The 11,372-nt window shown below is 39.5% G+C and overlaps 1 protein-coding gene across 2 annotated transcripts in view; it reads right to left on the reverse strand.

Moving 5' to 3' along the window:
- CEP95 (centrosomal protein 95) overlaps positions 1-11,372 on the reverse strand; it is a 27,247-nt gene that overhangs the window by 9,211 nt on the left and 6,664 nt on the right. The window contains exons 4-14 of one of the 2 annotated variants that reach the window (XM_019516594.1): positions 9,789-9,899; positions 8,811-8,919; positions 8,203-8,315; positions 7,058-7,189; positions 6,366-6,580; positions 5,917-5,986; positions 5,266-5,330; positions 4,069-4,199; positions 3,634-3,766; positions 3,003-3,117; positions 1,989-2,167 (exon numbers count right to left, since the gene is read on the reverse strand). In XM_019516594.1, the coding sequence (XP_019372139.1) occupies positions 1,989-2,167; positions 3,003-3,117; positions 3,634-3,766; positions 4,069-4,199; positions 5,266-5,330; positions 5,917-5,986; positions 6,366-6,580; positions 7,058-7,189; positions 8,203-8,315; positions 8,811-8,919; positions 9,789-9,899 (1,373 nt within the window). Of the gene's footprint in view, positions 1-1,988; positions 2,168-3,002; positions 3,118-3,633; positions 3,767-4,068; positions 4,200-5,265; positions 5,331-5,916; positions 5,987-6,365; positions 6,581-7,057; positions 7,190-8,202; positions 8,316-8,810; positions 8,920-9,788; positions 9,932-11,372 lie in introns of both variants that reach the window. The other variant, XM_019516603.1, reaches the window with a different exon arrangement.

Genomic DNA, 11,372 nt, shown 5'->3' on the forward strand with positions numbered 1-11,372 from the left:
GGGGGGGGGGTGTAACTGCTTGCTTAGTTCATTGTATCTGCCAGGGCTCTGAATAACAAACTAACAAGCCTTAATGAGGTGCAAACAACTTTACAGGCTGAACACACCTCTAAATAAAGTAATGAACTGTGAACAACTGTGCCCTATTGTTTTAGTATGTCCAAACCAACTCTTAAATCAGTGTAGTGTTAGCTCTAATAGGGAAATCAATAGCTGTCTACACAATTTAATGACTGCCAACACTATCTGTGGCCATGTTAAGTGAACTACCAAGAATAGTCTCCTAGGATTTTGTCTAGCTTTACCCCAACTACATAGCTGGTACAATAAAAGCTATCACCTTAAATTCTTTCCTGAGAGAAAGAATCTTCTGACTGCAGAACAGGAGCTAACAGCAGGACATAGCTATTCCTGGATACAGTAGACTTCTTTACCTGACACTTAGTAAGCCAATGAGAGGCAATACTCTTCAAGCCTTTTCTTTGGTAAGAAAGAATCCCACCACAGAAGAGCTGGATCAAGGGAAAAATAACTTTGCATCAAGCAATCACTAACTTTATTTGATCTGAATTACTGGGAAGGAGGAGCAGCAAAAACAGGCTTATAGCTGAGGGGAAGTTTTGATGAACTAAGGAAACCAGTTAGTAAAATCAATGGTACGAGGTAGCTCAGGGACACAAATGCAGGCAAAGTCTGGAATTTCTTTCAAGTCAAAAGGTGCAAAACCAATCTGGAATTTGTATCCCAAGAAAGGGGAAAAAATAACAGGGAAGGCCTCCAGATGAATAGCCACATCAGAAATAAGGAATGGAAATAAAAATGATTATTCAGCAAAGAAAGCTACATCTTGGAAATCAAAAAGCATAGGGATGAAATAAAACTGCCAGGAGTCAACATGAGTTGGTCCCTGCAAAGGATATTAAAAGCAGTAAGAGTATTCAGCCATGAGGAGAGAAGAAGAAAAGAACAGAGGTAGAGATTAAGGATAATTTAGGTATGGGCTAAATAGCAATTATCTTTATTGAAAACTTAGGAAAAATAAGAAACGTTATTGAATATATGGCAAATGTACAATAGTTAATGGGCAATGAGGATGTGAAAATGGAAGTTACAGTTGAGGTGAAAGCAAACTCAAAGGTCTTGATGTAATGCAGCTGGGGAAGGTGGGGCAGGATAATCCCAGAACTCTGTACGAACTGGCTGGTGAAATTGCAGGTCTGACAGCAAACATTTCTGCTAAGTCTATGGCATCTCTGGTGGTTCTGTAGGATTGGATAAGTGCAAGTGTGGTACACTATTTAAGAAGGGGGAGAAATGATCCAGTCTGTCCGCAATAGTATCCAAGGCTTTAGGCACAATTTTCAAGGAAAAATAACCAGTGTCCATGAGTTAAACACATTATGGGTTTTCCACAGGTAGAGAGCATGCCAGACGAATCTGGCCTCTTTTTTTAATAATATTACTGATCTAAATAAAAGAAAATGCAATAGATATCATCCATTTGACTTTAATAAAGCATTTGACATGGTACCACATGGGAAATAAGTGAAAATGGGAAAAGTGTGCCTTAGCAGAAGAATTGAGGTGTATAAAGGAACTACTGAAAGGGGAAACAATGGGTAATACTGAAAGGGGAACCACTGAGCTAAAAGGGAGCAGCTTGTAGACTTCATCAAGGTTCAGCTTTGGGACTGGGCTTGTTTAGTGTCCTTATGAATGAAGAATGGAACTTGTTCAGTGTATCACAGGATTATATGACTCTCTCTGTAATAGCAGAGGAGAGTGCTTGACACAAGATGCCCTGCAGGTTTTATATTCCTGATCAATAGTGAATGGACCAGCAAGAGTCCTTCAGTTCCCAGTTTTTCCTGTTCTGCACATGGTTCAAAAAGCTGTTGCTGTTTAACAGAATAGAGCAGTGCACTACTGAGGATGCATGGAGTTTCTCAGGGCTCACGACCAAGTGACTGTGACACAGGAATAGTTACCTTTGCTTTCATTCTCCTGTAATCCTGCTCCTTTTGCAACTGCCTGCGCATCTGCCCCATCTGGCCTCTTGCATCTCTCTGAAGTGCATCTTCAAACGCTGAGGGATGTAGATACCTGGATGGAGGTGGGGATGGAGAAAGGGACCTTGGCCTGGTATTTTTTTTTGGACATGGGGTGCCTGTAAAAACAGATGACTGATGTGATCGCAAGTACCAAAAATAGTAAAGCCAAAACCAAAACAAAATCCAGAAAATGCATCGCATGCTCTCAACAAACAAACAGGAATAACATTTAGGACAAAAAACAATTCAAATTTAAAAAAAAAGACACTTAATTTTTCAAGTTCTCTGCCCCAAACTGTTGGTCCTTCCTGGAGGACATGACAGCTGTGTGTCAAACCAAGAGTGCCAGAAAATACTACGTGACAGAAGGAAGAGGCAGTGAAAACATTTTTCAAAATTATGGCCTATCTAGACAAGTTTGCAATGTAAAAATACAGCATTATACAACAGTTTGATCTTGTATTCATGGACTGGACTAACACATGCCAATGTTAAGGCAGTCATCTGCATACGCTATGACAACAACATTATCATCAGCAGCACTCACCAGACAAGACTGAGCTATGCTTATTATATAGCTCAATACACATACTATTTATAAGAAATGAACAAACATGGCCATATTTATTCAGTCAATAGGCCCATGTTTCCATGCCTAATGCTTCCATCACTGTGCTCAGTGCATTAAGAACTTTCTGAACTCATTTTGTGCTGTCTTTCTAACTAGCAAAGCTTCACCATAGGAGGTAAATACTTAAATAGCTAAATCTTAATACTACTCCAGTTATTAGGATTTTATTTCCTTATGCCTACTGCCCACTTACATTTTTTTAAATGTAACCTCAAATATATAACCTCCATAGTAAATTATTTATAGAGTTGGTTTGTTATGAACTTAAATATAGAGGGGAAAAAATAGCGCTCATTGAATAGTATGCTTGGGATTTTTACCTGGGTGAAGTATCCTCCTCCGGTAATCCATGACACTGTCACTGTGCTGAGACAATCTGTCTTCATCTGTCAGCTCCTCCTCCCTACTGCACTCACCCAAGGCTCTCTTTAACATCTGTTCATTAGATATTCTGGTTAGCTTCAACTGTTCATCCTCAAAGTCTAGAACTACTTGACAGGACCTAGGGCTACCAATTGTGGGCTTCCTTTTTTTAGAGATGCTCATTTACATCTCACTGGTAACATTCAATTGAAATCTTGTAGAAATATCAAGCTAAGCAAAAGATGTGTTAATATAAATTAAATAGTTACACAAGACCTGAGCATCAACAGGTGCTATATCCAAATATTAGCAATCCAAGTATATTCTGAACTAGACAGAACTTTATCAAGACTGTTAGAACAAAAATATCATCCCAGTCTCTTGCCTTGGATGAAATAACGTTAAGATGTTCTGCAATATTGTCCATTGTTTTGCATTAGAAATAAGGGAGACACTAAGCCTCTAACTTAAACTTATCCATTAATCTTAGGAAGACTGACCAAATATCCTAGATTTTTATGTCCCTAAATTGTTGTTACAAGGCTGGTTCAGTTCTGAGAAACATATCAAGAATTAATTCCCACTTACTAAATCTAGTTCGTTTAACCTGCGTGAGAGCTTCTCTGACACTTCCTCCAGCTCCTGCTCGGATAACTTCCCCTTTGCCCTTCTGCGGGAGAGATGCTCTTCCCCAAGAGAATCAGGGATGGAACTTTCATATCTGCCAGAACAGAAACACACGCACATAGCTTTTGTTCCTAAGGCCAACATTACATAATACAGAGTAACTTAAAACCTGCAATGCATAAGGAGTAATAAATGCAAGCTTTGTGGAAAAAAAAAAAAGACTTAAACCCTTTGTTAAAGGAAGTAAGAAAACTCAGGGTCTTTATTAAAGCTAACACCACCACCAACCAGCTCTGGCTGTATTCTGACCAGCAGCTCCGGAATTAATTACCCTTAAAAAGAAGAATGAACATTATAAGCCTCAACAACTTATTCAAAACCAGAAAACCAACTTGCCTCTCAACATCAGACAGACTCTTTGTTTCAGGTTTTGGGGTTAATGCTTTTGATGTCATCTGTTGGGTGCATGATGAAATGTCATGGTGTAAGTGAGAAGTGGATGTAGATGTTCCATATACACCAAGATCCTGGAAAATGGAAAGTGAAGCTCTGAGGATTTTAACTGAAAGCTTGAAATATGCCTTAAGTTCTATATAAATAACTTCAGAAAGAGAGGAGCATCCAATAGAATCTGTCTCGATGTAAAGCTCGAATCAAGATCAAGGATTATTCTTCCAGATCCTTCAATAGGGAAAGGCCACTAAATGGTGAGTATAATCAAACATGAACTAAATCTGACAAAACTTCAAGTTCCATGTGACCTGGTCAAATGTTACTGTGGCATAAGTGAGAGAGACTACAACACTTAGAGGTGTGAAATTCCACATTCAGCTCTGCAAGGTGTTAAGTGAAATGTCCAGCAACAATCATGTAGCTATCAACAAAGTTGTCCAACGTAATTAGCCATTTAATTTTTTCCTCATACTAAAGCTTTCCCTCTTATGACCTGCTTGTCAGTTTTAACTGCCGTACTTCAGCCTGTCCCTTTGTACATTAACATTTCCTCCAGCTCTGTCACAGCAAATGTGAAAGAGTTGCAGGAAGCACTTGCAGGGTACAAACAGCAAGTCCTGTGAGTACCCCTTGTGGTGGCCGAGGGTAAAAGACTAACTGATGTGTAACCAAGATGATTATAGTAAAGCTTGCAATGAAGCCTGGTGGATTAAGTTACAAGGGAAGTCCACTTAATTTTGAAAGTCCTAGTCATGCTTCCAGCCAGGAACTTTTCTTTCCATATTCCCAGTTTGTCCAAATTGTTTCATGTTTCTGACCAGCCCACAATGATTTCAGACATATCTGGCAATACTCAAAGCCCTGTGAAGTGATTTAGAGCAAATTTCTCCTGCTGAGCTGGCTTGTCTCCTGCAGGCTCTTTGGGTGCAATGGAATCTTCCGACCTTCTGTAGGTCCCAAGTTGATTCCATTTATCATCTGCCAGCATTCAGGGGAAGGCAGCTCAGCATCAGGTCACATCCACAAAGCTTTTGAAATGAGAAGGGCTAGAAACAAGTTGAGACGCTTTATTTCCCCAAGTGGAAATGCCAGAAACCCATGACCCTGTACACAGATTTAAACTAGTCCTGCCACAATTACCTTTGCTGCACCTTCATCACCATTTAACTCATCATCTGAGACCATCTTATCTCCAGCTGGAAAATCTACAATAGAAATGTATTAGATAACATTCTGTATACAGTGCTCAAATGTGCTTGGTGATTTGTAAAACAAATGCACAAGGCATGGGCCTCCCCCCCAGGCATAAACTATACAGTGTGTAAAATGCTGACTAGACAATTAAGCAAGTCTTGACTCTGGCATTTTGATGCTGTTTTTGGTAAACTATAATTCCTTGTAGGATTTGGATTTTAGGAAATACCAAAGGTTGGTGCTATGGAAACAGCAAGGATAACAAGCATCTCTAGGACAACAGAAAAACTAACTTCTGCTACTTATTTTCTGGAAATGTGTGCAAATAGGAAGTTCTAAATTTCTCTTTTCCTCCTGGCATGCAACACTGTTTGTCTTTCCCCACATTCACAACTAATCTGTGTTTAGCACAGGTTCGAGTACAGCCTGGCAGCAGTGAGTTTTTAAGTAGCATATACACATCTTAAATGGATTGTGGACTACAGGCAGGTGAGCATCAAAGAGTTTTTCATCCTGATAGTATGCATCTTCTTTAAAATGCAACCCATTTTCCTTTTTGGGGAGTGTAGTTTAATACAAAGCAAGACTTATTCTTACCACAGGTGATCTCTGACACACAAGTGTTCCCAGAACTAGTTTCAGATTCCTGTCTATATGATTCTGCAGACTGGAGAGAGAAATAAAAACAAAAACAAAACTAATAAAGCAATTCTTTCTGCTGGAATAGAAATAGTTTGAGAAACTAAAGCTATTATTCTACACATTAGAAATCAATTCAAATTTGGTGGTTTATAAACTTTAGAGCCAGATAGCTATTCCTGACAAATGTCATGCCTGGGTACGCCTTTTTCAGAATAGGAATGTCTTAAGCTAGTTTAAACCACTTCTGAAATAAGTCTGTCCAGACAGGAAGCTCTCATCATGTCAGGAAACCCACAGTGATATTCAGTTAATTAAATCCAATAATTGCAAATGCAATAAAGAAAGGCTTAGAACACAAACAGAAGGCATTAACTAATAAAATCAAGTAAGAGGTTGTCACTTACAGCAGGAATTTTAATTGTTTGACTACTGGCCAAAGCTGCTGATTGTCTTCCTGGGCTCTGATACTCCCTTCCTACGGGATAATGGGGCCTGGGCTCAGATGGCTGATATGGTGGCTGCAAAGGAATGGCTGGGCGAATGGGCTCCCCAAGCTTTTTAGCACTGGAACTCAAACTCTCTTTGTGAAATTCAGTGGAATGAACAGATTCTGCTGATCCTTGAAGACAAATATGAAGAGATGTGCTAGTAAACCTCTAACCAAAATGCCAACTGCACATTTTTTTCAGTCTTCTTTGGATGTGTGCAATATTCCTCCCTTATTCTGGATGTTGCATATATGAAATTACTATTAGCTTTAATCTTTTCCAGATCCTGTAGAATTTGGATTGTGGGTAAAAGGAACTACTTAAAAAAAAAAAAAAGGTCTGATTTGAAACATTGGCATCTGGCTTGGTACTGCCACAGTAAGATCTCCAAAACCTCATAAATCAGCAAATAACTCTGAAAACAACTCCCTCCCATGGCACATCAGGGAAAACCCATGAAGATCTAAATAAAGAAATACAGTAGCTAGCAAAAGATAATATGTTTCCATTCTCAATCTTATCTATGAGAACGAACACTGCCTTCCAAGAACTAGGAAGGCTTAAGGAATTTCCAAGTATGCAGACCAGGAAATTAGACTCTCACCAACCTTCCCTCTCTTTTACAAGTGCTCTTCTGCTACTTGAGGGTTGACTTGGTAATGCCACATGAGCACTCTCAGGTTCCTTGGCCTCCTTGGAGATATCTGTCTCCACAGGCAACAGTGCAGGGAGCTGGAACCCTGGAATGGGCATTTTTGAAAGCAGATTTAGGTGGCTTAAAAATTAGAGACATCTTTAGCATCAGCTACACTTAGACAGTTTTCACACTGAACTGACTAGGAGTTAATCCATATTGTTACTGGGACAGTATTATGTTACAAGAATAAATTGCAAAAGGTATGGGAATTTCAGGAAAACCTTTAAACATATTTATCCACCTGTTTGCTCAGCTACCGGCGCTAGGGACAAGATAAGTTTGCCTAGCTTCCATTTAGGCATTTGCTTTGTCAAAAAAAAGTTTCCCCAATGCTGGTACCACTCCTTGGCAAGGACCACATTTAAGTGCCTCCCATTACTAGTTCCTCAAGTCATCTAAGCCTCCTTAGATGAGGAGTCTCAGCAATTCAGAAACTGTTAAGTGTTAGCCTAAAGAATGATTCATCACTATTATATCAGTCTTGGATATTGCTGCTTCCATTGTGATAACAAGGACACAAACATTGTCCTAGGCCATGCTGAACTGAGTCTAGTACAGCATTTATTTTAAGCCCAATAAAACATTATAGCCTGAAGGAATAGATTCATCATCAAGTCTGGAAACCCTGAACTCCATTGGAGCACAGCAGGACCACTGTCTTAGTAAGGAAACATTGGCATCATACCATCCTATGTAAAATAAGAAGGAAAAAAGAAACCCATTTTCTAAGCACTTCTGCTTACAAATCTACTGGTGTTAGGTACAAGAGAGAGGATTTCACTTGCTGTCTTTATCTAATTTCTGCTATCTCATGGTGGTACTTTATGCCAATAGACTTCCCCTTTCTGTCCCAGAGCTTGTTCCAGTTCAGTGATATAAAGCTTCTTTTGCCCTTAAATGTTTTACCTTCACAAATACAACTTGTTTTGCTCTACATGTGCGCTCACCACAATTCCTTGGTATAATTAAATATTAAGTACTTCTGCTACTGCAGATTATTAGAATTCTATGTCCCTACAGAATAGCCCTAAAGATGTGTTTAGTTTTTTAACTCACCTTCTTCCCTTAATGAAAGTGAACATGCAGTGTCCCCAAGCTTAATTAATTCACTGGTAGATTCTGATCCTTCAACTTCCCAAAATGGAATAGAAATCTCCGATTGGGATGATCTAAGCAGAACATAACAGAGTAAGTCTGCCTGTACAAATCTGTGCTTTGTTAGGCCACAAGATGGAGCTACAAAAGAATAGCAACCCTTTTAATCTCCAGTTAGTTGGTACTTAGTTTTTAGAAGTATGATTAGTTCCCACGAGGTTAACTAAACTTATTTTCATGACTTCTAAATGCAACTAAAATGAAGTGATTTAAAAGTAAGAAAGCATGTACTGAATCAACACACTTTGAACTTAACTAGATGCTATAAAGACCCAGTACTACAAGATTCAAAGACAGAACGATTCACTTGGCCAAGCTGTCTCTGGGTTTGCAGTGCAAATACAAAGATTGGATCCAGTTTTATGTATGTTCCTGCCCAGCTAATGGAAGAGGCAAAGCATTCCATTTGACACTAGTGCTGACTGCATAAAACACATGTTTTGAAGTTTCAAGTATGAAAGAAATTTGCTATACTAATAGAACTTTAAAGCAAAATCATCCACTCTTACCCCACAACTGAAGGGAGTTTTTGTATTGGCATGGATTTCTCGGCATCATCTTCCAGTTGCTCTTGAGGTGTATTTTGAATGTCATTGTTAATTAGCAAGTCAGGCTCATCTATTTATAATCAAAATACATTAGTTAGTTTCCAGGAAAACTACGTACATCTGTTAGAAGAATGCAAATCATCTAGTGCACCTGTTCCAAAATAATAAATCTAATGTCACAAACTGCAACTTCCTTCATGAAGCTTGCACTGAACAGTTTTTAAATATTAGTCAAAGGAACTTTTGGCCTACAACTTCCTCCATAATGTTTAATCTAAAGAGGCTTCTCTCGTCGTGGGGGGGTGGAGAATGTAATAACCCTTTCCCATAGCACAGTACAAATTGCCAGGAGAATTTTTCCATCAAAAGAACTAGGCACTGTCACAATTTTTTTAAGGTATTCAGGGCTTTTTTAATTCTGATGTGTTGCTAAACTAAGAAATGTCATTTTTTTTCTGTTCCATGTTGGAATTAAATGAACCAGTGTGCAAGTTCAGTATGGATAATTGAAATGTATTGTTTCAATCTCTAGCCCTACTTCAAGAGCCTTTTCTTGCACTGTTTGGATTACAAAATGCTGTTTGGATAGTTTACATCCCAACAAGCCTGCTATAAGGGAAGTGCTTCTGTTGATCTTCAGTGTTGTCTAACAAGGTTTTACAAAACGTTCAATTCAGCATGTTATTAAATAGCTACAGATACCATCACAATTATAAAGCTGAATGTGGTGGTGGAGTGGGGGGCAAAGGGAAACAAGTAACATGGAATTTACTTGAAGGTGTGCCCTTTTTCTAGGCACACAGAACTGTGCACATATGAGGTCAGAACGTCACTCTCAGCTTTCCTACCTTAATGATAACACTGGAGGAATGCAGACAAAATAAGAAACAGCACATAGTCTTTAAAACTGAGATGTTTTGGAGTTCTCTCTCCACTCACCACCGCTCTCAGAAGAAGCTTCACTGACTTCTGTAAGATATTCCAGCAGGCCATCAAATATTTCTAACAGATTTCTGATAGATTCTCTCTCTCCCTTCACAATGTTTTCCCCTTAACAGAAGTTGTTTGTTATAAATTAGTCACTACAGTTTCAGAAGAGAAAAATATGCAAAAGTCAGTCAAAACCAAGAACTTTCTGGGAAGACTACTCAGATTCTTGGTCAGATGTCAATCGGCTCAGGAGCAACATGGCTGGGGTTACACGTTTTGGTCACTGCTGCAAGAATGATTCTGTAGCATATTTTAAGGTCAGTGGCAAACATCCTGAAACTCAATTTTCCATTACAATAACTTAAAGCTTAGCCTAGTTAACATTGTATTTGTTCTCATGGAGCAGACTACCAAACCTTCTTGTAAACAGACTGCATTCATTTTCCAGTGAAAGTCAGAAGGGGCACGTCCAGATGAGTGTGGACATGAGGTATGTGGTGCTGCAGACTGCACATGCAGCCATTCCCTGTGCTACTACTTTACAGCAGGGGAAGGGGGGGGGGCAAAAGGGGACTTGACCCTGGGAGATCCCAGGGTCCAAAAACCCACACCAAAAAAAAAGAAAAAAAAAAAAGGTAGTGCACATGGCAGCAGCACGTCGCCCAAAACCAGAGCCTAGCCATGCTCCAGCTACCGACCAGACTTCCTGTTGTGGCTGCAGCTCCCAGAAGACCCCACGTAAGGCTGCTGGCCCCAGCCTCCCCTACCCCACCTGAGCTAACTTGCCACTAGATTTCCCGGATACAAGTAGCTGTGGCACAAGATGTGCTGCTGCTACTTGTCCCTGGGGAAACAAACATTCCTGCTCATCTGGACACGCCTGAGCTGTTCATCAAGTTGCTACTGAGGTAAAATGGACAAATCTATTATTGCAGCATGTTGAGATATTTAGTTTCCATCATGGATGCTTGAGCAGGTAGCATCATGGTCAATCCAGAATTACCATCTTCAGTTTTCAGGCACGTTTGATAACACTGTTCTCCTGTCTGCCGCTGCCTGGACCAGTCATTGAGCTGGGAAGCCAGGCTGTAGGAGTTTAAAAACAAACAAACAAACAACCTGCAGTACTCATGCCAACCTGTGACCAAAAGATGTTCCTTGAGAGAGAGTGCAAAGCACCATTAATTAGATATACGCTTATACGTAATCTTATTCCTGGCTAATGCAGAATATATACTTGCAGTGCAGGCTCCAGTTTTGAATGGCTGATATACATTTCAGTTAGTTACAAAAGCAAGCGATACTGAAGTCCCCTTAAAAAGCAAATTCATCTCAGTAAAACAAAAAAGTCTTGGTAGACACCAATGTACCTTCTGAACTAGTTCATCATTATTCCAGAATCTAGAGCACTTATGATGTTAGTACTGTTACTAGTAAGTGATCTGTTTTTATGTCATGTCTCCAAAATACATATTTAATCTTGGATTGGTCCCAGAGGGAAGAACACAAATGAAAGAACTCAAACAGGGAATTTTTAAATGTTGAGTGTTTCAATATATAGCCATTGTAATGCATCTAATACTGGGGGCGGGG

Source organism: Gavialis gangeticus, unplaced genomic scaffold, assembly GCF_001723915.1.
Source record: "Gavialis gangeticus isolate Ggan-Ray unplaced genomic scaffold, GavGan_comp1, whole genome shotgun sequence".
NCBI lineage: Eukaryota > Metazoa > Chordata > Crocodylia > Gavialidae > Gavialis > Gavialis gangeticus.